The sequence below is a fragment of the Papio anubis genome, chromosome 9, assembly GCF_008728515.1.
Source record: "Papio anubis isolate 15944 chromosome 9, Panubis1.0, whole genome shotgun sequence".
NCBI classification, from domain to species: Eukaryota; Metazoa; Chordata; class Mammalia; order Primates; family Cercopithecidae; genus Papio; species Papio anubis.
In genome coordinates, this window is record NC_044984.1 from 7,850,153 (window position 1) to 7,875,705 (window position 25,553).

General features: G+C 46.0%; 1 protein-coding gene and 1 long non-coding RNA gene across 3 annotated transcripts; one reads left to right on the forward strand and one right to left on the reverse strand.

The window, feature by feature from the left end:
* The first annotated feature begins 616 nt into the window (after nt 1-616).
* On the forward strand, nt 617-8,844 carry LOC110740638. Its single transcript, XR_002515514.2, has 2 exons — nt 617-956; nt 8,631-8,844. It is a non-coding gene; the product is annotated as an uncharacterized LOC110740638 (long non-coding RNA).
* On the reverse strand, nt 5,994-25,320 carry CLEC4C (C-type lectin domain family 4 member C). Of its 2 annotated transcripts, XM_017945625.3 has the most exons (7): nt 25,063-25,320; nt 23,262-23,420; nt 22,572-22,664; nt 17,628-17,738; nt 13,598-13,743; nt 7,593-7,708; nt 5,994-6,333 (listed from the first exon to the last, which is right to left on the reverse strand). In XM_017945625.3, exons 2-7 carry the CDS (start codon nt 23,290-23,292, stop codon nt 6,192-6,194), a joined length of 639 nt encoding a protein of 212 aa, XP_017801114.1. In that variant the 5' UTR covers nt 23,293-23,420; nt 25,063-25,320; the 3' UTR covers nt 5,994-6,191. The 2 variants fall into 2 exon arrangements, with proteins under 2 accessions (XP_017801114.1, XP_021777684.1); XM_021921992.2 differs by lacking the exon at nt 25,063-25,320 and having other exon boundaries at nt 23,262-23,640.
* Between the last annotated feature and the right edge of the window lie 233 nt (nt 25,321-25,553).

The window sequence follows — 25,553 nt, forward strand, 5'->3', positions numbered from 1 at the left end:
CAGAAAAAAAAAAAAAAAAAGAGATTGAAAATTAAGTTTATCTTAAGATCCATTGTTTTTCAAAATAGTGAGAGTCTTGGCCAGGTGCAGTGGCTCACACCTGTTAGCCCAGCACTTTGGGAGGCAGAGGCAAGGCAGGTGGATCACCTGAGGTCAGGAGTTCGAGAACAGCCCGGTCAACATGGTGAAACTCCGTCTCTACTAATAATACAAAAATTAGCTGGGCGTGGTGGTGCGTGCCTGTAATCCCAGCTACTCGGGAGTGGGAGGCAGGAGAATCACTTGAACCCGGGAGACGGAGGTTGCAGTGAGGCGAGATCACGCCATTGCATTCCAGCCTGGGTAATAAGAGTGAAACTCCATCTCAAAAAAAAAAAAAATTTTGTGAGAATCTAGTAATAAATAACAGGAAGAAATGGTGTGTATAACTTGCTAAATGAGAGGTGGTAGATGAGATCTTTTGCATTTCCTGGTTACCAGGACCCACAGTCACATTTTAGTTTCAGAGTAACTCCAGCTCAGTTTCCTTCCTGCAGGGTTTGCTAAGGGACACGGTTTTATAAGATCAGACACAAGAACATCTTCCACTATCAAAAGTAGGCTAGTGATAGGACAAGAGAGTACATTTGGGAGAATGCCGACCTTATGTTACTGATTCCTATCTGCTTTATCTTTTTTTGGGAAAAGAGCAGGGCATTTTATATATACTCCCTTCTTCTTGCAGGATCAGATGTGACCAAAGTATCTTTGCCCGCAAGTAAAACTGGAGCTGGTGATTACATCTAATCTAATTGCTGAGCCATTGAACCAGCAGAGAGCCTGACAGCCAGGCCTTATGCTGCTGGTTGGTGAGAAAGGAGTGCAGGGTGATGCTAGAGTGTCTGCAGACAGCTGGCATTCCCACCATTTGGTGAAGCAAGTACAGTTCAGAAAGTGGCTGGAACCCAAACCATCTTGTAAGTAACCACCCATGACCTTCCCCCAGTAAGGGACTCCTGGATGAGAATTCCCCAAAAGCAAGAGGTTGTGGGGATGGAGTAAAAGTTTGAGCCTCAGCTCTATCTTTATGACAAAGGACTGGGCAGAGACCAACACCCATAGAGCTCTCTTAAATCCAATAAATGCAACCCCATGAAACAGCCAAGTTTTAGGCTATTGCCACAGAGAGGAAACTGATGGCTGGTCAGTGTTGAAACCTGAATCTGTCAGAATTGAAAACCACCCCTGACTATCACTGGAATGGGAGAGCTTTGAATCAAACGTTTAAAGTGGACATTTACATGTTGAGTATATATTTTATTATAAACTACTTTTTCATTATAGAGTATTATATTTCTAAATTCTAAACTTAATAACTGAAAGGTTTAAAAAAAAATTTTTTTCTTTTTATTCATCATATCCAACCCCAAGAAAGTGGGTTTTTTTTGTTTGTTCATTTGTTTTTGAGGCGGAGTCTCGCTCTGTCGCCCAGGCTGGAGGGCAGTGGTGCCATCTCGGCTCACTGCAAGCTCCGCCTCCCGGGTTCACACCATTCTCCTGCCTCAGCCTCCCGCGTAGCTGGGACTACAGGCGCCCGCCACCATGCCTGGCTAATTTTTTGTATTTTTAGTAGAGACGGGGTTTCACTGTGTTAGCCAGGATGGTCTCAATCTCCTGACCTTGTGATCCGCCTGCCTCGATCTCCCAAAGTGCTGGGATTACAGGCATGAGCCACCGCACCCAGCCAGAAAGTGGTTTTTTAAACATTTTTTATTTTTTTGAGGCAAGATCTTGCTCTATTGCACAGGCTAGAGTGCAGTGACATGGTCATATCTCACTGCAGCCTCAACCTCCCAGGCTCAACTGATCCTCCCACTTCAGCCTCCTGCGTAGGTGGAACCAAAGGCACACACCACAACACATAGCTAATTTTTAAATTTTTTGTAGACATGGGGGTCTTGCTATGCTGCCCAGGCTGGTATGAAACTCCTAGGCTCAAGCGATCTTCCTGCCTTGGCCTCCCAAAGTCCTGGGATTACAGACATGAGCCACCATGCCTGGTCAAAAGTGTTTCAGTAACTGAAAATGACACAAATATCGTGGAACTGGACTAATATTTCATTAATGAAGACCCTGCTACCCTGGAGAAAAAGGGTTTCACAGAATTCGACGGTAGCAGGTATTGAAATCAACAAAACCATTTCACATTTATATCTTAGTTGAGGTTCCTCAATCAAACAAGCTTTATGTATATAACTTTGGGTTTCATGCTTCAATATTACATTATAAGTTAGGTATCTTGAAATAAATGAAATAGAATTCAATGAAATTCTGATTAATCTTTCTACTCTTATATACTTTCTGTCAAAAGTTACTATAAGGGCTGGGCATAGTGACTCATGCCTGTAATCCTAGCACTTTGGAAGGCCAAGGAGGGTGGATCACTTGAAGCCAGGAGTTCGAGAACAGCCTGGCTAACATGGTGAAACACCGTCTCTACTAAAAATACAAAAATTAGTTGGGCATGGTGGCATGTGCCTGTAGTCCCAGCTACTCGGGAAGCTGAGGCACGAGAACTGCTTGAACCCGGGAGGCAGAGGTTACAGTGAGCTGAGATGGCGCCACTGTATTCTAGCCTGTGTGACAGAGCGAGACTGTCTCAAAAAAAAAAAAAGTTACTGTAATATGCTGAATAATGGACCTCAGACATGCCCACACTGTAATCCCCGGAGGCTGCAAATGTTACCTTATATGGCAAAAAGGACTTTGCAAATGTGATTATTTTAAAGATCTTGAGTCCAGGAGATTGTCCGGATTGTTCAAGAGGGCCCAGTGTGATTACGCTCAGTGTAATCTTATGATCCTTATGAGAGGGACACAGGAGAAGTCAGAGTTAGAGGAGAAGACAGTGTGATGGCAGAGGCAGAGATTGGAGAGGCGCTCTTTGAAGGCAGAGGAAGTGACCACAAGCCAAGGAATATAGGTGGCCACTAGAAGCTGGAAAAATCAAGCAAGCAGATTTTTCTCACTGCCTGCAGAAGGAACTAGCCCTGCTGCCTCCCCGACTTCAGAGCACTGGGTCTCATTTTGGACTTCTGACCTCCAGAACTATAAACAAATTAACTTGTGGCCAGGCACAGTGGCTCACACTGTAATCCCAGCACTTTGGGGGGTGGAGGCAGGTAGATGGCTTGAGCCCAGGAGTTCAAACCAGCTTGGGCAACATGGCGAAACCCCATCTCTGCAAAAAATACAAAAAAGTTATCTGGGCATGTTAGTGCATGCCAGTCCCAGCTACTTGGGAGGCTGAGGTTGCAGTGAGCCAAGATCGTGCCACTACACTCCAGCCTGGGTGACAGAGTGAGTTCCTGTCTCAAAGAAAAAAAATAAATAATTTGTGTTGTTCTAAGCCATTTTGCGTTGATTTGTTACAGCAGGAACAGGAAACTAATGTGGCTATCAAATGTAATTTTCCCATCTGCTCGGGAGGTGTCCACCTCATAGTGCTGAGTTTGTGTATGAAATGATATTGCACAACAGCAAATGTAGATCAGAGGTTCTCAATTCCAGAAACTTAAATATGGGGATGTCTGGGGTGAGGCATTTTTTAAAAAGCTCTCTAGGATTGTGATTATATTCCGCAAGCAAGGCTTAAAACTACTCATATGGATGGGCAAATGAGAGGAACTGGTTAAGTTGATCTCTAAGAGTTAAACTGATAAATTCTACATACAGTGGTTAAGGTGAGGTCAGATCTTTCTGGTTTTGTTTTTGTTTTTTTTTTTTTTTTGAGATGGAGTTTCGCTCTGTTGCCTGGACTGGAGAGCAGTGGCGTGATCTCGGCTCACTGCAACCTCTGCCTCCCAGGTTCAAGTGATTCTCCCGCTTCAGCCTCCTGAGTAGCTGGGATTACAGGTGCCCGTCACCATGCCTGGCTAATTTTTTTGTATTTTTAGTAGAGAGGGGGTTTCACTGTGTTGACCAGGCTGGTTCTGAACTCCTGACCTCAAGTGGTCTGCCCGCCTCAGCCTCCCAAAATGCTGGGATTACAAGCATGAGCCACCGTACCCGGCCAAGGTCAGATCTTTTAAAATAGCCCATCCTAAAGAGTGAAGAAATCAGTGGCTGAAAAAATGAAATGATTCTGTTGCATCAGGATGATCAGGGCACAATCTCAGGAAGTTGGAAGTCACACTGGGAAAATCTACAAAAGTAGTCATGGATGGAACCAGCTTTATTGTCATTCTAATCACTATACCAGGGCAGTGAATTACTCTGATGTAAATATGATGTATTTTTACTACACTAGAAATAAAGTGACCTGTAGGAACCTTAGTAAAAAGAAGAATAAGAACAAATTAGGGAACATTTGAGGTGGCAATCCATACACAGAAACTCTGAACCAAAGAAAAACTTATTGGGATATCTGAGGACAAGGAAGATAGTTCTGTATGCCAGCTAACCAGGAGAATAATCATCTCTAATCCCCCTCTCTGTGCACCTTGAGATGAGATGCCAGCCCAAGACTGAACAAATATTAAGAAGCCCAAGTAATTTACCGGACCTAAGCAAGAACACTGCCTTCTTTGGATATCTTGTTTTCTTGTGTACCTTGCTGCATAGTCTGCTTTCAGCTAAAATTAATAAATCAGAGCGAAATGGAAAACCTTTTGACCAAACACAGAAAGTACATCAAATACTGACATCAGTACTGCATGATTGGCTTGCTAGGGCTGTAATAAAATAGCACAGACTGGGTTACTTAAACAGCAAATACTTATTTCCTCTCAATTGTGGAGGCTGGAAGTCCAATATCGAGGTGCCGGCAGGGTTGGTATCCTCTGAGGACTCTCTCCTTGGCTTGCAGATGGCTACACTCTTGCTGTGTCTTCACATGGTCGGCCCACTGTGTACGTACACTCCTGGTGTCTTTGGGTGTGTTCAAATATCCTCTTCTTTTACTTATTTCTTTAATTTTTTTTGAGACAAGGTCTTATTCTGTCACCCAGGCTGGAGCACAGTGGCATGATCATAGCTCACTGCAACCTCAAACTCCTAGGTTCAAGCGATCCTCCCACCTCAGCCTCCCAAGTAGCTGGGACTATAAGCACGTGCCACCACACCTGGCTAATTTTTTTTTTCTTTTTTGAGATGGAGTTTTGCTTTTGTTGCCCAGGCTGGAGCGCAATGGCGTGATCTCCGCTCACTGCAACCCCCACCTCCCAGGTTCAAGCGATTCTCCTGCCTCAGCCTCCCAAGTAGCTGGGATTACAGGCGCCTGCTACCATGCCTGGCTAATTTTTGTATTTTTTAGTAGAGATGGAGTTCCACCATGTTGGCCAGGCTGGTCTTGAGCTCCTGACCTCGTGATCCACCCAACCTCAGCCTCCCAAAGTGCTGGGATTACAGGCATGAGCCACATTACCTGCCTGAATTTCCTCACAGGACATCAGTCAGATTGAATTAAGGCTCCTAATGTCCTCATTTCAACTTAATTTCCTCTGATAAGGTTCTGTCTCTAAATAGACTCCCATTCTGAAGTACTGTAGGTTACGGCTTCAACATGAATTTGAGGCAACACAATTCAGCCCATAACAGGCACCTCATCCCTCAGCTGTCAGAAAATAAGAGCAGATGCTCATGCTCCCTCTGTTTTTCTGCAAAAGCATTCTCCAGTAGTCTCTGGCATATAGAAAAATGTTCACTAAACACTAACTGTATGAATGAATAAATGAGTAAATGAATGTGTGAATGGATTATATCATAAGTGTAATAGGTAGCCGGGCGCAGTGGCTCACGCCTGTAATCCCAGCACTTTGGGAGGCGGAGGCGGGTGGATCACCTGAGGTTGGGAGTTCGAGACCAGCCTGACCAACATGGAGAAACCCCGTCTCCACTAAAAATACAAAATTGGCCGGGCGTGGTGGCACATGCCTATAATCCCAGCTACTAGGGAGGCTGAGGCAGGAGAATCGCTTGAACCTGGGAGGTGGAGGTTGCGGTGAGCCGTGATCGTGCCATTGCACTCCAGCCTGGACAAATAAGAGTGAAACTCCGCCTAAAAAAAAAAAAAAAAGGTGTCATAGGTGACAGCCTACTAAAAAATTTTAGGGTCATTCCTTGTACAAAACTTACACAGAAATTAAAAAATCAAGTTAGCTTTCTACAATGGTGGATGCCAACAAAACACATTTCCATGGAGAATATTTCATTTATATGTAGATCTTCTTCATCTTGCAAATTGACTTCTGAGGTACATGACAGTGAACGTCGTTCCAGCCCCATTCTTCTGAACGGAAATTTATTATCGCACAACGCTCATCAGGGCTATTGGGTTCACCTGAGTGCCAGAATCTGAAAGGCAGATAAAGGACAGTGGTGTTTTGAAGCAGTGTTTTGGGGCTGGGAACGGTGGCTCATGCCTGTAATCCCAGCACTTTGGGAGGCCGAGGCGGGCGGATCACCTGAGGTCAGGAGTTCGAGACCAGTCTGACCAATATAGAGAAACCCCATCTCTACTAAAAGTACAAAAAAAATTAACTAGGTGTGGTGGCACGTGCCTGTAATCTCAGCTACTAGGGAGGCTGAGGCAAGAGAATCGCTTGAACCCGGGAGGCAGAGGTTGCGGTGAGCCGAGATCGTGCCATTGCACTCCAGCCTGGGTGACAAGAGTGAAACTCCGTCTCAAAAAACAAGAAACAGTGTTTTGGAAAAAGTGAGAGACTGGGAGAGAGCTAGCGTTAAACAGTGTGAAAGTCAAAGTCACGCATACCCAAACCACCTTCCCACTTCTGCTGCCACGTTTTGTAAAACCTCATGTTCAGGCAGTTTCCTCTCCACCTATGTCTCTGGTATTTCCCTTGAAAACTGTTACCACATGACCTAGCGGCCTGTCATCTTAATCAACTCGGCATACATTGAACACTCCCCAGCAGATATCCCAGAGGATTCCTTCATTTTGGCCATCCCTATGTCCAATTGCCATAGAACTTCCAACTCACAGAGTTAAATGATTCCAAGATTTTTTTTCCCCTGGTCCCAAGTATTAATCAGGTTCTATGCACTGCTTTTGGAGTCTGAAGAACTAGGGAAATTCCCTGGATCTGCTATTTAGTCTCTGTTATTTAGTGCAAGTAATTTAATTTCCCTGATTCTCAGTTCTTCTATCTGAAAAAATGGGAACTAGAACAATGTCCCTACGTATTTGACATAATTGATATGTCAACAGTGGTAATCTGTACTAAAGTGCTTTAAAATTTGTAAAGAAATCATAAATGGCTGGGCATGGTGGCTCACACCTATAATCTGAGCACTCTGGGAGGCCAAGGCAGGCAAATCACTTGAGGTCAGGAGTTCGAGACCAGCCTGGTCAACATGGTGAAATTCATCTCTGCCAAAATTACAAAAATTAGCCGGGCGTGGTGCCACGTGCCTGTAATCCCAGCTACTCAGGAGGCTGAGGCAGGAGAATCACTTGAACCTGGGAGGCAGAGGTTGCAGTGAACCAATCACACCACTGCACTCCAGCCTGGGTGATGGAGTGAGAGTCTTGTCTTAAAAAAAAAAAAAAAAGCACAACCCTTGATGTCAAAGAGACCTAGTTCTATACTCACGTGACATTTTTATTGTATGGTGTCTGATCAACCCATTGCCAATGTCGCCAACCCTTTGGATCTGACAGCCCCAGAAAATAAGCAGAATTTATTTTCAGATTCTGAGTGATGAAATCCTGAGGGAAGAAAACGGAAGAGTCATAGTTGATAGAGCAGGAGCACCCTCATCTGGGACAAACACCGCCATTTTAAGTTCCAGCTCCCTTTCTTGCCTCATGCATTTCAAGGAAATCACTTCCCTTCTGACCACAAGCAGACAGAAAGAGCAGACAGTAAAACACAGATAAGACAGCTCAGGCACAGAGGGAGGTGGGGGGAAAGTCTCTTGGGTAACTGCCAAGCTTCACCCTCATACAATGGGTCCCAATAAAACAGTGGGCCTTAATAAGAACATTTCTTTCCCTTCAGGTGCACTAAGATAGGAAAGCTAAAAGCAGACTCGGCGGGGGGGCTATGCCTGCAGCTGCAGAAAGATGTATGGGAGCAGACACACGACTCTGCCTCCCCGATAAGCGCAACAAAGAGACACAGAAGCAGTCCCCCAAGCCTCTGATAAACTCTCCCACTCCGAATCCTTAAAAACTCTTTGTCTGGGCCGGCACAGTGGCTCATGCGTGTAATTCCAGCACTTTGGGAGGCCTAGGCGGGCGGCCTACATCAGGAGGTCAGGAGATGTAGACCATCTTGGCTAACACTGCGAAACACTGTCTCTACTTAAAAAAAAAAAAAAAATTGCGCGGTGGCGAGCGCCTGTAGTCCCAGCTCCCCCGGAGGCTGAGGCAGGAGAATGGCGTGAACCCGGGAGGCGGAGCTTGCAGTGAGCGGAGATCTCGTCACTGCACTCCAGCCTGGGCGACAGAGTGAGACTCTGCCTCAGAAAAAAAAAACAAAAAACAAAACTCTTAGTCTGTAAGAGAGTGTGCCCCTGACCTAACTCAGCCAGAAGCTCCTCTCAGGTTTATTTTCTCTAAAAAAACCTGTCTTGACCGGCAAGCCGCCTTTCATATTTCTTTCCTCTTTCTTTAATTCTTACAATAGCCTTTAGCGGGGACTCAAGTTGAACAGAGTTCTTATGGCCATAGGAAGAAAAGAAGAAAAGGAGATGACCCAGGAGTCGCCACAAAGGGCCCCTGCCCAGGAGCAGAGGCCTCTGGCTGAGCAGGGCTGGATCAAAGACATCACTTGTGAGCATGATGTTTGGCGTGTACAGGAGCATGCTCTACCCATGGTCATCATAAATCCTCATGTCACACTTGCTTTCCTATTTCTTTGCTAAGTGACAGCATTCTTCAAGGCTCTGCGTATTGTGAGGAAATTTCTCCCTCGCTCCTAATACAGTCTTCTTGTAAAGGGAGTTGAATTAGTATATCTTTAGGTTTCTCTCTGCGCCCCACCCCACTAGTTATTTATTTATTTATTTTTTGAGACAAGGTCTTACTGTCACCCAGGCTGGAGTGAAGTGGCGTGATCTCAGCTCACTGCAGCCTCAACCTTTCAGGCTCAAGCAATCCTCCTACCTCAGCCTCCCGTAGCTGGGATTACAGGCATCCACCACCATGCCCTGCTAAGTTTTGTATTTTTAGTAGAGACGGGGTTTCGGCCATGTTGCCCAGGCTGGTCTCGAACTCCTGGGCTAAAGCCACCCTCCTGCCTTGGCCTCTCAAACTGCTGGGATTACAGGCTTGATCCACCACACCCAGCCAGGAAAGCGTATTTTTATTTTTATTTTTGAGACAGAGTCTCATTCTGTTGCCCACATTGAAGTGCAGTGATGCAATCTCAGCTCACTACAACCTCCACCTCCTAGGTTCAAGTTATTCTCATGCCTCAGCCCCCCGAGTGGCTGGGATTACAGGTGCCCACAACCACACCTGGCTGATCTTTGTATTTTTAGTAGAGGCAGGGTTTTGTCATGTTGGCCAGGCTTGTCTTGGCCTCATGTGATCCACCAGGCTCGGCCTCCCAAAGTACTGGGATTACAGGCGTGAGGCACCGAACCTAGCCCCATATCAGTTCTTGATTGTCAGTTCTTGCAATTTAATTTTTTTTCGCAAGTCCTCATAATATTTCTTCTCTGTGAGGCAATTAATTGTTTCTAAGTATTTCTATATAACTGCATGTTATATAAATGATTGATAACAATGCTAGTATCAACACTGAATGTAGTGGGACTTCTACTTTACTTTCAATAATGGTGGACTAAGTAATTTGGACCAAACTTCTTGGCAAAATCAACTACATAAGCTGGATGAAACATGAAAAACTTTAATGTCTCAAAAGGTCACAAAATAGTAAAAATTACCAGGTCAAGAAGCCAGAGAGAATGAAAAGCAAGGAAGATGTGCCTGGAAATCATGGCCCCTTTCTCTCTAGGGAAAGTTTGCTGATCCAGAAAAGGCAGTAGAAGGGCTGAACAGCACATTCCTCCCCCGCCCCCGCAACCTCAGGATGCTAAAGTTTAAAAATTTAAAAGTTTTGTGTTGTGGTGGTTTATGCCTGTAATCCCAGCACTTTGGAAGGCTAAGGTGGGAAGATTGCTGAGGCCAGAAGTTTGAGACCAGCCTGGGAAATATAGTGAGACCTCATCTCTACCAAAAAATAATTAGGCCAGGCACGGTGGCTCACACCTGTAATCCCAGCACTTTGGGAGGCTGAGGCAGGTGGATCACCTAAAGTCAAGAGTTTGAGACCATGGGGAAATCCAGTGTCTACTAAAAATACAAAAATTAGCCAGACGAGGTGGTGGGCGCCTATAATCCCAGCTACTTGGGAGGCTGTCGCAGGAGAATCGCTTGAATCCAGGAGGCGGGGGTTGCAGAGAGCCAAGATTGCGCCACTGCACTCCAGCCTGGGCGATAAAGACTCCGTCTCAAAAGAAAAAGAATAATAATAATAATAATAATAACTCTGGGCTGGGCACGGTGGCTCACACCTATAATCCCAGCACTTTGGGAGGCTGAGGCAGGTGGATCACTTAAGGCCAGGAGTTCGAGACCAGCCTGGACAACATGGTGAAACCCTGTCACTACTAAAAATACAAAAGTTAGCCAGGCATAGTGGTGCATGTCTATAATCCCAACTACTCGAGTGGCTGAGACATGAGAATCACCCGAACCTGGGAAGTAGAAGCTGCAGTGAGCCGAGCTCATGCCATTGCACTCCAGCATGGGCGACAGAATGAGACTGTGTCCAAAAAATGCAAACCCACCCCCTGCCCAAAAATAAAAAACAACTTCGCACGCACACTCCAAATGCTTCAGGTCACTTTTTTTTTTCTTTTTTTGACAGAGTCTTACTCGATCTCGTGTCACTGCAACCTCTGCCTTCCAGATTCAAGCAATTCTCCTGCCTCAATCACCTGAGTATCTGGGACTACAGACATGAGCCACCTTGCCAGGCCTCAAATAATGTTGTACAAATAAGAAAATATATTTTGACATAGGTTTGCAGATTATTTTGAATGTACATGAACGTATATGAGACATTGTTAGTGGTTTGTGTAATTCCTTCCCTCTCCACCATATCAATTTATCTATTCATTCTTTCACTGAACATTTAAGCAGTCTATTGTCTGCTCAGACTCTGTGCTAAGTGTGGCATAGGAAGTCAAAACAAATAAAAGTTTACAACATGGCTGGGGAGACAGGATGAACAGCACTTTTGAAAACTTTGTAGGGTTAGGCAAAAATTAGAGTCCAGAGCCAAGAAAGAGGTAAGGGTAAATAGGCAGTAAATCAGACCTCATATAGATTATGATCTGGCTCTGAATCATTTGGATATTGTAGAAATTTCAGGCCCTGAAATTGCCATAATGTACTGTAGGACTTGTGCCAAGGCATGTGGCAAAAGCAAATGAAAATACTCTTTGGGGCCAGGCGCGGTGGCTCAAGCCTGTAATCCCAGCACTTTGGGAGGCCGAGACGGGCGGATCACGAGGTCAGGAGATCAAGACCATCCTGGCTAACACGGTGAAACCCCGTCTCTCCTAAAAAATACAAAAAACTAGCTGGGCGAGGTGGCGGGCGCCTGTAGTCCCAGCTACTCGGGAGGCTGAGGCAGGAGAATGGTGTGAACCTGGGAGGCAGAGCTTGCAGTGAGCTGAGATCTGACCACTGCACTCCAGCCTGGGTGACAGAGCAAGACTCCATCTCAAAAAAAAAAAAAAAAAAAAAATACTCTTTGGAAGTGAATAATATCTTAGGCTTCCAATTTTTTTTTGTTGTTGTTGTTGTTGTTTTTGAGACAGAGTTTTGCTTTTTCGCGGAGGCTGAACTGGCATGATCTTAGCTCACCGCAACCTCCACACCCTGCGTTCAAGCGATTCTCTTGCCTCAGCCTCCTGAGTAGCTGGGATTACAGGCATGCGCCACCATGGCCAGCTAATCTTTGTATTTTTAGTAGAGAGGGGCTTTCACCATGTTGGCCAGGCTGGTCTCGAACTCCTGACCTCAGGTGATCCACCCGCCTCAGCCTCCCAAAGTGCTAGAATTACAAGCATGAGCCACCGTGCCTGGCCTCCAATTATTTTTATAAATAATTTTTCAAGTACAACATCTATCACACAAGGATAATTTGAAACATACTATAGGCCAGACATGGTGTCTCGGGCCTATAATCCCAGCACTTTGGGAGACCAAGGCAGGTGGATCACTTGAGGCCAGGAGTTCGAGACTAGCCTGGACAACATGGTGTAACCCCATCTTTACTAAAAATACAAAAATTAGCCAGGAGTGGTGGCATGCACCTGTAATCCCAGCAGCTCAGGAGGCTGAGTCAAAGAATCACTTGAACCCAGAAGACAGAGGTGGCAGTGAGTCGAGACTGCGCCACTGCACTCCACCCTGGGGTGACAGAGAGAGACTTTGTCTGAAAAAAATAAAAAAAGAAGATCTGGGCACGGTGGCTCATGCCTGTAATCCCAGCACTTTGGGAGGCCAAGGCAGGTGGATCACCTGAGGTGAGGAGTTCGAGAACAGCCTGGCCAACATGGCGAAATCTCATCTCTACTAAAAATACAAAAATTAGTTGGGCGTGGTTGCGGGCACCTGTAATCCCAGCAATTCGGGAGGCTGAGACAGGAGAATCGCTTGAACCCAGGAAGCGGAGATTGCAGTGAGCAGAGATCTCGCCACTGCACTCCAGCCTGTGCGATAGAACAAGACTCTGTCTCAAAGGGAAAAAAAAAAACAAAAACTGGCCGGGCACCATGGCTCACACCTGTAATCCCAGCACTTTGGGAGGCCAAGGCGGGTGGATCACGAGGTCAGGAGTTCGAGAACAGCTTGGCCAATATGGTGAAACCCCGCCTCTACTAAAAATACAAAAATTAGCTGGGCATGGTGGTGGTCGCCTGTAATCCCAGCTACTCGGGAGGCTGAGGCAGGGGAATCACTTGAACCCTGGAGGTGGAGGTTGCAGTGAGCCGAGATTGAGCCACTGCACTCCAGCCTGGCGACAGAGCAAGAGTCCATCTCAAAAAAAAAAAAAAAAACCAGCAACAACAAAATAAGCTTAAGCGTTGAACATTATAAAGTTTGACAGCATATTTGAAAGAGAAGCAAGATAAATTCTAGATTTGAAAAATATAATAACTGAATTTAGATGTTAAGATATGGTTTTAATAGCAGGATTAGACATAGTTGAAAAAGATTAGTGAAGTGGGAGGGCCAGGCGCTGTGGCTCACGCCTGTAATCCCAGCACTTTGGGAGGCCGAGGCGGGCGGATCACGAGGTCAGGAGATTGAGACCACCCTGGCTAACACGGTGAAACCCCGTCTCTACTAAAAATACAAAAAATTAGCCGGGCATGGTGGCAGGTGCCTGTAGTCCCAATTACTTGGGAGGCTGAGGCAGGAGAGTTGGTTGAACCCCGGAGATGGAGGTTGTAGAGAGCCGCAATCGTGCTGCACTCCAGCCTGGGCAACAGAGCGAGACTCCGTATCAAAAAAAAAAAAAAAGACTATCAGTTAAGAAAGGAAACAGATTAGCTGCCTGTTAGAACATACCTGCTCTTCCTTGGTGTTGATCACCACCAGATCAGCCCCCATCACAGAACAGTTATTTTGACTCTCAGTCCAAGACTGCATCACGGTAGAAATAAAGTAGCAACTAGACTGAAATGACGTCCAAGGGGTTGGGCAGCAGCTCCAATCTTCCCAAAGGAGTATAGAAGAAGAAAAAATGTTAACAGAGAATTCTCCTCACATAAAGTTACAAGCTTAGATCGCTAAGGTTTAATTAGTTTTCATCTATGGATCTCCATGGATTTTCCAAAGCTGAACTCATTTACTGCTGTATTTACTAATCTCTTTTTTTTTTTTTTTTTTTTGAGACGGAGTCTCGCTCTGTCACCCAGGCTGGAGTGCAGTGGCCAGATCTTAGCTCACTGCAAGCTCCACCTCCCAGGTTTACGCCATTCTCCTGCCTCAGCCTCCCGAGTAGCTGGGATTACAGGCGCCCGCCACCCCGCCCGGCTAGTTTTTTGTATTTTTTAGTAGAGACGGGGTTTTACCGTGTTAGCCAGGATGGTCTTGATCTCCTGACCTCGTGATCCGCCCGTCTCAGCCTCCCAAAGTGCTGGGATTACAGGCTTGAGCCACCGCGCCCGGCTGTATTTACTAATCTCTAGATCATTTCACTCTATATTGGGACCAGCAAACTTCCTGCAAAGGGCCAGATAGTAAATATCTTAGGATTTGGGGGCCATACGGTCTCTGTTGCAACTACTCAACTCTGCTACTGCAGTATGAAAGCAACCACTGGCAATATGTTACCAAAAACAAACAAAAAAAAGAATATGGCAATAAAATGTCATTTATAAAAGTAGGCAGCTGGTTGAGTTTGGCCCATGCCTTAGTTTTCCAGGCCCTGCTTTAAACCCACAAAAATTATTTTAATGACAAATACTTGCCGGGCACAGTGGCTCACACCTGTAATCCCAGCACTTTGGGAGGCCGGCAGATCACGAGAGAGGTCAGGAGAGAGGAGACCACGTGTTAACACGGGTGAAACCCTCGCCTCTACTAAAATGCAAAAATTAGCCGGTGTGGTGGCAGGCTCGTAGTCCCAGCAACTGAAGCAAGGAGGCAGGGAATGCCGCTAACCCGGGGGCGGAGCTTGCAGTGAGCCGAGAGCTGCCACTGCTCTCCAGCCTTGGGCGACGGGTTTTGTTGTTGTTTTTTGAGACGTGCCCGCTCAGGCTGCTGGAGTGCAGTGGCACCCATCTCGCTCTCACTGCAGCCCGCCCGGCCCGCCACAGCCACCGGAGTTGCTGGGACTATAGGCGCCTGCCACCACGCCCAGCTAATTTTTTTGCATTTTTTAGTAGAGACGGGGTTTCACCGTGTTAGCCAGGATGGTCTCAATCTCCTGACCTCGTGATCCGCCCACCTCGGCCACCCAAAGTGCTGGGATTACAAGCGTGAGCCACTGCGCCCAGCTAAGACAAATACTTTAACTTAAGGTTCTCATCATTTATTGGTGGTCATACATGAACCATGTCTACATCTTTAGCAAAAATAACTTTGACAGTGTTATATTTGCCACTAATAATTGTAGATAAAAATATCATTTAGAGTTTAGCATCTAATTTTAAAGAATGAGTCTAGAATAAGACAAATCTGGGTTGCAACCTCATTTTCTGTGCTGTAATTTTGGGAAAATTATGTAACCACTCTATGCCTTAAATATTTTTCTTTTCATTTGTAAATGGGAATGTTTCTTACTCAGAATATTGAGAGGTTGAGGTGACATAATACATGCAAAACACTTAAGAGCGTTAAGTGCTGAAAAAGATCCGTCTCTCCTTCGAAGCACGTTTCCACTGTCAGCACAAAACAGATTATACAAATTCCCTCTGACAAACAATGTAGAGCATGTCAAAATGTTTTTCTTTATATTTTGGCATACATTATACCAAAATAAATATTTAAAACTTTTTTTTAGAGACAGGATCGTGCTTTGTCATCTAGGCTGGAGTGCATAATCATGGCTCACTGCAGCCTTGACCTGGGTTCAAGTGATCCTCCCACCTCAGCCTCCCAAGTAGCTGGGACCACAGGGGCGCGCCACCTAATTTTTTTTGTATTAATCCAGCTAATTTTTTTTGTATTATTTGTAGAGACAGTGTCTTGCTTTGTTGCCCAGGCTGGTCCAGAACTCCTGGGATCAAGTGATCCACTGGCCTCAGCTGCCCTGAAGTGCTGAAATTACAGGCATGAGCCGCTGGACCTGGCCGCCTATGGTAGTTTTGAGGAACAAGCTCTTGTCATCTTTTTACCCCACACAGTTTTTCCCTATAAGCAGAGAATGATTTCATTCTTGAAATAACAGTTTGATGCCCTTTGGGTCCATGTTTTCTTCCTGGAAAGGATTAAGGCCATTGAAACATTTCTGATGTAGAACTTGTCTCTCTCTGGCTCTGCACACGAGGCTGTAGGCAGTCCCTGATTCTGGACACAGCTAACCAATTATCCCTCAGGAGGTGAGTAGGCCTGGACTAGGGAGCAACATTTTGGCCTCACTCTAAGCCATATTTCATGATTCGGTTTTACCATCAATAAAGCTGATAATTTTATTTTTTATTTATTGTTATCTTTTTTTAGACAGGGTCTCACTTTGTCACCCAGGCTGGAGTGCAGCAGTGTAGTCGCTTATTACTGCAGCCTCAACCTCCTGAGCTCAACTGATGCTCTCACTTCAGCCTCCAAAGTAGCTAGGACTACAGGCACATGTCAACACAGCTGGGTAATTTTTTTTTTTTTTTGAGATGGAGTTTCAATTTTGTTGCCCAGGCTGAAGCACATGGCCCGCTCACCTCCACCTCCGGGTTCAAGCACCTCCTGCCTCAGCCTTCCCGAGTAGCTGGGATTACAAGCATGTGCGCCACGGTATCTTCAGCTAATTTTGTATTTTTGATAGAGACGGGTTTCCGATGTTGGCCAGGCTGGTCTGGAACTCCCAACCTCAGGTGATCTGCCTGCCTTGGCCTCCCAAAGTGCTTAGATTACAGATGTGAGCCACCATGCCAGGTATAATTTTATTCTTATATTTATTTTTCAGTTAATTCAGAACTGTATATATTTATATCCTGTGTATATTTATTTTTTCAGTTAATTCAGAACTGTATAGGGAGAGGGATATATTTACCGTTGAACTTAGTGATTAATTGGATGGGGTGAAGATGATAGCAGAAACTGCTAAGAATGATTCTCGAGTTTTGCTTTAGTAATGATGGAGCAGGAGAAAGTGTGAGACAGTTCCTGAGGACCCTTTGTTTGGTTTCTAATTTTGAGAAAGTGAGACTATCTCACTTTGTCACCTGGGCTGGAATGCAGTGGCAGATCTCGCCTCACTGCAAGCTCCACTCCGGGTTCAGAAGCTATTCTCCTGCCTCGCAGCCTCCGGAGTACTCTTGGAACTACAGATCCTCCCACCGACCCTCTGCCACCCCTGCCATCATGCCCCAGATGGTCTCAATCTCTCCTGACCTCGCGGATCCACCTGCCTCAGCCCTCTCCCAAAGTGATTACAGACGTGAGCTTCACTGTGCACCTAGCTTCCCTCTCTTTTTTTGAGACAGAGTTTCACTCTTGCTGCCCCTGGAAGTTGGAGTGCAGATGGCATGATCTCTCAGCCTCACCACAACCTCCACCTCCTGGGTCCAAGAGATTGTCCTGCCTCAGCCCTAGGGAGTACCTGGAATTACAGGCATGTGCACCACGCCCCAGCTTAATTTTTTTAGATTTTTAGTAGAGACAGGGTTTCTCCATGCTGGTCAGGCTAGTCTCTTCGAACTCCTAATTGCCAGGTGATTCCACCCACCACCCCTCCCAAAGTGCTGGGATTGCATGAGCCACCGCTACCTCGCCTGAGGGGGTGGGCAGTGTCTATTTAAGATACCAAGTAGATAAAGAGGCAGTAGGGAAAACTAGAAAGCCTTGGGGTTTAGGCCTTTAGTGCTGATGATGATAAACCATCAGACTAGGAATTTGATTAATAGCAAGGGAAGTCTTGTTGCTCATTGCAGAGTTGTACCTTCCATGTGCTTTCCTTCCATGACGCAGGTCAGGCTTGGATAATACTGTTGATACTCTTGTAACTTGGACAGCCGCTTGACAGTTTTGCTATACATAAAATTGTGACTTGCTGGGAAAGAGAAAGCAGAGTTAGTTCTCATTCTTTTTTTTTTTTTTTGGAGACAGAGTCTCGTTCTGTTGCTCAGGCTGGAGTGTAGTGGCCGGATCTCGGCTCACTGCAAGCTCCGCCTCCTGGGTTCACGCCATTCTCCTGCCTCAGCCTCCCGAGTAGCTGGGACTACAGGCGCCCGCCACCACGCCCCGCTAATTTTTTTTTGTATTTTTCTTAGAGATGGGGTTTCACCGTGTTAGCCAGGATGGTCTCGATCTCCTGACCTCGCGATCTGCCCGCCTCGGCCTCCCAAAGTGCTGGGATTACAGGCGTGAGCCACTGCGCCCGGCAGTTCTCATTCTTTTAAGTGGAGCTATGTTGTGCTATACAACCTTATGCTGTGGCCGGGCACAGTGACTCACGCCCGTAATCCTAGCACTTTGGGAGGCCAAGGTGGGAGAATCACTTGAGGTCAGGAGTTCAAGACCAGCCTGGCCAACATGGTGAAACCCCATCTCCACCAAAAATATAAAAATATAAATATATTTTTATTTATATTTAAATATAAAAAATAAAATTAGCCAGCTGGCCAGGCACAGTGGCTCATGCCTATAATCCCAGTGCTTTGGGAGGCTGAGGCTGGTGGATCACTTGAGGTCAGGAGTTCAAGACCAGCCTGACCAACATGGTCTACTAAAACTACAAAAATTAGCTGGATATGGTGGCGGGCACCTGTAATCTGAGTTACTTGGGAGGCTGAAGCAGGAGAATTGCTTGAACCCAGGAGGCAGAAGTTGCAGAGAGCCGAGATCGTACCATTGCACTCCAGCCTGGGTAACAGAGCAAGACTCTATCTTGAAAAAAACCACTAGCCAGGCGTGGTGGCAGGCGCCTGTAATCCCAGCTGTTCAAGAGGCTGAGGCAGGAGAATCACTTGAACTAGGAAGGCACAGGTTTCAGTGAGCCAAGATCGTGCCATTGCACTCCAGCTTGGGTGACAAGAGTGAAACTCCATCTCAAAAAAACAAAACAAAACAAAAAAATAACCTTATGGCCGGACATGGTGGTTCACACCTGTAATCCCAGTACTTTGGGAGACCAAGGCAGGCAGATCACCTGAAGTCAGGAGTTCAAGACCAGCCAGGTCAACATGGTGAAACCCTGTCTCTACTAAAAATACAAAAATTAGGTGGGCGTGGTGGCACATGCCTGTAATCCCAGCTACAGCTACAGGAGTCTGAGGCAGGAGAATCACTTGAACCTGGGAGGTGGAGGTTGCAGTAAGCAGAGACTGTGCCATTGCACTCCAGCCTGGGCAACAGAGCGAGACTTTGTCTCAAAAAAAAAAAAAAAAAAGGCCGGGTGCAGTGAATCCAACCAATTTCAGAGGCCAAGGCGGGCAGATCACAAGGTCAGGAGTTCAAGACCAGCCTGACTGACATGGTGAAACCTCGTCTCTACTAAAAATACAAAAATTAGCCAGGCATGGTGGTGCATGCCTGTAATCCCAGCTACTCAGAAGGCTGAGGCAGGAGAATTGCCTGAACCTGGGAGGCGAAGGTTGCAGTGAGCCAAGATCACGCCACTGCACTCCAGCCTAGCAACAGAACGAGACTCCATCTCAAAAATAGTAATAATAGGCCAGGCATGGTGGCTCATGCCTGCAATCCCAGCACTTTGGGAGACTGAGGCGGGCGGATCACGAGGTCAGGAGATCGAGACTATCCTGGCTAACACGGTGAAACCCCATCTCTTCTAAAAATACAAAAAATTAGCCGGGCGTGGTGGCGGGCGCCTGTAGTCCCAGCTACTCGGGAGGCTGAGGCAGGAGAATAGTATGAACCCGGGAGGTGGAGCTTGCAGTAAGCCCAGATCGAGCCACTGCACTCCAGCCTGGGTGACAGAGCGAGACTCAATCTCAAAAAAAAAATAGTAATAATAATAAATAATGGGCCAGGCGTGGTGGCTCACGCCTGTAATCCCAGCACTTTGGAAGGCCGAGGCGGGCGGATCACAAGGTCAGGGGATCGAGACCATCCTGGCTAACATGGTGAAACCCCATCTCTACTAAAAATACAAAACAGTAGCTGGGCGTGGTGGCGGGTGCCTGTAGTCCCAGCTACTCAGGTGGCTGAGGCGGGAGAATGGCGTGAACCCGGGAGGCTGAGCTTGCAGTGAGCCGAGATTGAGCCACTGCACTCCAGCCTGGGCGACAGAGTGAGACTCCATCTCAAAAAAGAATAATAATAATAATAATAATAATAAATAATAACAAAATAGCCTTATGCTCTTACAAAGTCTGCAGTGCCTCTCTCATCCCATTTCAAGCCATACTGTTCTTTTCTCATGCTTCTTTCTCTGCAGGCCCAGTAAAAAATATGTCGTCAGTGTTTTCTTTTTTTTTTTCTTTTTTTTTTTTTTTTTTGAGACGGAGTCTCGCTCTGCCGCCCAGGCTGGAGTACAGTGGCCGGATCTCAGCTCACTGCAAGCTCCGCCCCCCGGGTTCATGCCATTCTCCTGCCTCAGCCTCCCGAGTAGCTGGGACTACAGGCGCCTGCCATCGCGCCCGGCTAGTTTTTTGTATTTTTTAGTAGAGACGGGGTTTCACCATGTTAGCCAGGATGGTCTCGATCTCCTGACCTCGTGATCCGCCCGTCTCGGCCTCCCAAAGTGCTGGGATTACAGGCTTGAGCCACCGCGCCCGGCCCCAAATTTCAAATTTTCAACATGAGACTTGGAAGGGACAACTATCTCCACCATATCACATCTTTAAGCCCCTTTGTCTCTTGCCCTTTGTTATAAAAAGCAAAGCAAAGTTTAACCTTAGTAATAATTCTGCTTCTTAGGGTTACATTGAAAACTGTGAGATGTATTTACAACTAGAAAGAAACTGAAGACTGTATCATCAACACATTTTTACTTGACATAGGAAGTCATCGTATTCAGTAACTTCCTCACAGACGTTCCATTTCTGTTTCTAATCATATTAGATAATAGAGCACATGTTGATACCCAAATAGTAAATGAGAGAGTTGGGAAATTTCTCAGGTGTCACAAAAATGTAAAACTTGGCAAAGGGAGTAGCAATTAAATAATAGTTTACTTTGTTTATTCTTCTATTGTACCACTGTATAAACTTTTTTTTTTTTTCTTTTGAGACAGAGTCTCTCTGTCACCCAGGTTGGAGTACAGTGGTATGACTGTGGCTCACTGCAGTCTCAACTTCCTAGGCTCAAGCGATCCTCCTGCCTCAACCTCCTGAGTAGCTGGGACCACAGGCATGTGCCATCAAGCCAAGTTATATTTTTTATTTTTTATAGAGACAGGGTCTCACTCTGTTGCCCAGGCTGGTCTTGAACTCCTGTCCTCAAGCAATCCTCCCACCTCAGCCTCCCAAAGTGCTGGGATTACAGGTGTGAGCCACTGCCTGGCCATATGAACAGTTTTTCCTGTCATATTGGGAAGAATCTCATGTGAAGATTAAAACCCCACAGTAATACAATTACAGCATCATAGAAAGAATAATAGTTATGTTCCCAATAGAGACTTTTTTTAAAACAAAGGAGCAGATCAACTAGATGGTACCTACCATCAGCACTCCCATCAAAGTGGAGTTATTGTTATAGAATGAATTGCGTCCTCCCCAAGCTCCTATGTGGAAGCCCTAAGCTCCAATTTGTGGTATTTGAAGATAGAGCCTTTGGGAGGAAATCAGGTTTGGATGAGGTGATGAGGGGGGTTCTCATGATGAGATGAGTACTCTTATAAGAAGAAACCGTGAAGAGCTGGCACTCCCTCCCATCATGTGAGGACACAGCAGGAGGGCATCACCTGTAAGCCAGGAAGAGGGACCTCACCAGATACAACCATCCTGGCATCCTCATGTCAGACTTCCAGCCTCCAGAACCATCAGAAAATAAATTTCTGTTTTTGTTGTTTTTTTTTTTGAGACAGAGTTTCGCTCTTTTTGGCCAGGCTGGCGCTGCCAACTGCTCACTGCAACCTCCTGGCCTCCTGTGTCTGCTGCATTCTCCTGATCCAGCCTCCCGAAAGCAGCTGGGATTACAGGCACAGCCACCACACCCCAAGCACTTTGTATTTTTAGTAGAGACGGAGTTTCTCCATGTTGGTCAGGCTGGTCTTGAACTCCGACCTCAGGTGAGATCCACCCGCCCGGGCCTCCCAAAGTGCTGGGATTACAAGCTGCAGCCACCGCTACCGCCTAAATTCTGTTTTTAACTCACTCCAGTCTATGGGGTTTTTTTGTTTCGTTTGCTTTTGTTTTGTTTTGTTTTGTTTTTGTCAGAGTCTCACTCTGTCACCCAGGCTGGAGTGCAGGCGTGATCTCAGCCTCACTCACCCAGCCTCCTGGGTTCAAGTGGAAATTTTATCTCAGCTCTCCCAAGTAGCTGGGATTACAGGCTGGTTTCACTGCCCAGCTAATTTTTGTATTTTTAGTAGAGACAGGGTTTTACCATATGGTCCAAGCTGGTCTTGAACTCCTGACCTCAGGTGATCTGCCTGCCTCGGCCTCCCGAAGTGCTGGGATTATAGGCGTGAGCTACCATGCCTGGCCCAGTCTATGGTATTTTGTTATGGCAGCCCAAGCTGACCAAGACAGTTATGATCACATTTGGAAAATGCAACTAAAACCAGGCAAAGAAACCTGGAAGTATAGACAATTATCCAAAATAATTAATAATAGTAATAACTTATTTTATGAAAAACATGGCCTTCTCGGTTAGGGTTGCCATTTTATGTCTAGAAAGGGGAACCTGTTTCTTCAGGAAATCTATAGAATGTGACTGGGAAAAGGACCAAGAGATGACTGCACTCCAGCCAAGAACTTACCCACAGAACTCACAGTGAAACAGACACAGAGGAGCAAGATAGATACGACTGCCACAGACCAGACCTTCAACTGGAACCACCAGACTCCTTTCTCTGTCAGATCAGCAAGACAAACGCATAGTCATAATCTCCACTGCTGAAGACCCAGGAAGCCAGAGTCCCAAAAATCTTAGAACAACAAAATCAGGCTATGATCAAAACTAATTAAAACACAAAAAATGTGAAAGCAAAAAGAGATTACAGAAATTACAGAGATTACAGAACAAATGACCAGTTAGTACCCTGGAACCCAAGACAAATCCAGGCAAAACTCATTCAGAGTAAACTGTACTTTCCAGTTCCCTACTCTCGTTACCTTTGAATCGCACAGCCTTGGCCTCACACTTTCAGGCTTAAGTGGTCCTCCTGCCTCAGTCTCTGAGTAGCTGGGACTTTAGGCATGTGCTTGCACGCCTGACCAAATTCATTTTCCTTTAAGACCTTCTAGGCCCGAGTTGTTTTTCTTTTTTTCTTTCATCTTTCCCTGATCCAAGTATCTTGGGTCCATACCTATTTCCATACTGAAATTATTATTATGTGTGAAAAGCTGTCTATTTCTTCTTCCAAAGTCACCCCTATCACCTCAATGCCTGTTTCCCACTGTATCCTGCTGTTACTACCTTCCTTAGAACTGAGAAGATGAATGCTCACCTCGGTCTTGAGGCTCTTCTTCAGGCACCATTGTGTGTGTACACCCTTTGGACTTCCTCTATCAGGAGGTGCAGAAGCTCTTGTATCACTTTCCCTAAAGATGTGACTTTAGGGGGTCTGCTTCTTTCAAACAAGCCAAGCCCTTAGATCCTTCTTCGCCTACTCTTGCAAAGGAAGAGATGTGACTTAGGAGACTTTCTGCAGTGAGCTAAAGCTTTCAATTTAAAACATACATCATGTTCAGAAATAAGGAAACACAAACAAGGAAATTGAGAAATACATCAAAAACAGTTCATGGCTGCAGGTCTAATTTTTTTTTTTAGATAGGGTCTCACTCTGCCACCCAGGCTGGAGTGCAGTGGTGCAATCTCGGCTTACTGCAACCTCTGCTTCATGGGTTCAAGCAATTCTCCTGCCTCAGCCTCCCGAGCAGCTGGGACTACAGGCATGCGCCACCATGCCCAGCTAATTTTTGTATTTTTAGTAGAAAAGGGATTTCACCATATTGGCCAGGTTGGTCTCGAACTCCTGACCTCCTGCCATTGCACTCCAGCCTGGGCAACAAGAGCAAGACTCCATCTCAAAAAAACAAATTAAAAAAAAAAAGCCTCTTCCTTTTGTAAATTGCCCAGTCTCAGATGTCTTTATCAGCAGTGTGAAAATGGACTAATACAGCCTCCCAAAGTCCTGGGTTACCATTGTGAGCCCACCACCTGCCCGGCCACTGCTGAGTAATCTTAATTAGAGAAAATCCATTATAGCCTGTGCTACTCAAATGGAGATGTTTGGTTGAAGGATGGTTACAACTACTGGTGAAATAGACACTGAGAAATAAATAACCTAGGTATTCCAGAATCTTTCCAGAGTTCAACTGAGATTTAATTGTAGAGTAGTGAGAAAAAAGTTTTGAGTTAGCAGCCGTCCATTGAGCTATTTTAGGACCCAGACCAATGAGATCCTTTCTAAGCTGTATACTTGCTGAAACAACTTAAAGTCCAGTTTGGTCTCTTGTCTACCTCCCATTTACAGTTCCCCAAACATCCCTCTGCCCCTGCCTCAGGGGTTCTGCCTGTTGCATTCCTCTGTCTTGGATTAAAATGTAGAGTAGGAGGGTATTCTTTTGAATATACAATGTTAAGAAGAGAGGAGCAAAGGCAAAAATGAGAAAAATAATTTAAAATAGAACAAATTATAAAAGCAGAAAGGCCGGGCATGGTGGCTCAAGCCTGTAATCCCAGCACCTTGGGAGGCCGAGACGGGCGGATCACGAGGTCAGGAGATCAAGACCATCCTGGCTAACACGGTGAAACCCCATCTCTACCAAAAAATACAAAAAACTAGCTGGGCGAGGTGGCGGGCGCCTGTAGTCCCAGCTACTCGGGAGGCTGAGGCAGGAGAATGGCGTAAACCCGGGAGGCGGAGCTTGCAGTGAGCCGAGATCGCGCCACTGCACTCCAGCCTGGGTGACAGAGCGAGACTCCATCTCAAAATAAATAAATAAATAAATAAAATAAAAGCAGAAAGAATGATAAATCATTTTCTCAAAATAAAAGCAGAATTGCATGTAGGCCCAGGTCAGGTGCAGACATTCCAGCAGAATGCTATGAGTATGACCAGAGTATTGCAAAAGCTGCAGCTAAAGAGGACAAATCTAGATAAGAATTGGTAGACGGTTTGCTGACTTCCTCTTCTCCTGGTTGGTGAGGGAGGGAGTCCCACGCTAGGGTTATGGGATGGCTGAACACACAACACTCGACACTGGACAGTTAAGACTGACAGCAGTTTAGCTGCATGTACTCACGGCCTGAGGCAGGAGGGCACCACGCACCATGCAGGGTCAGATGGAGATTGCTCTTGGGAGAAGGGTGACTGTGGGAGGCAGGATCTGCTGTAACAAGAGGGTGAGGTGGCTTCTTTGTTCCTGAGGGAGGATGGGATTGGCTTCTTTAAAGAATTTTGTGACTGGGCGTAGTGGCTCGCGCCTGTAATCTCAGCACTTTGGGAGGCTGAGGTGAGCAGATTGCTTCAGGCCAGGAGCTCAGGACCAGCCTGGCCAATATAGTGAAACCCCATCTCTACTTAAAATACAAAAAATTATCCAAGCATGGTGGCGCACGTCTGTAATTTCAGCTACTCAGGAGGCTAAGGCATGAGAATCGCTGGAATCTGGGAGGCAGAGATTGCAGTGAGCCGTGATCACACCACTGCACTCCAGCCTGGGTGACAGAGTGAGACTCTGTCTCAACAAAAAAAAAAAAAGAAAGAAAGAAAGAAAAAAAAGATTTTGTGGGC

Coding starts and splice junctions, on each gene's coding strand:
- CLEC4C (XM_017945625.3), bottom strand. CDS start 23,292: ATGGTGCCTGAAGAAGAGCCTCAAGACCGAG. Junction 22,665..23,261: donor AGAAGAGCCTCAAGACCGAG/GTGAGCATTCAT, acceptor CTGATCTGACAG/AGAAAGGAGTCTGGTGGTTC. Junction 7,709..13,597: donor TCAACACCAAGGAAGAGCAG/GTATGTTCTAAC, acceptor TTCTTCCCTCAG/GATTTCATCACTCAGAATCT.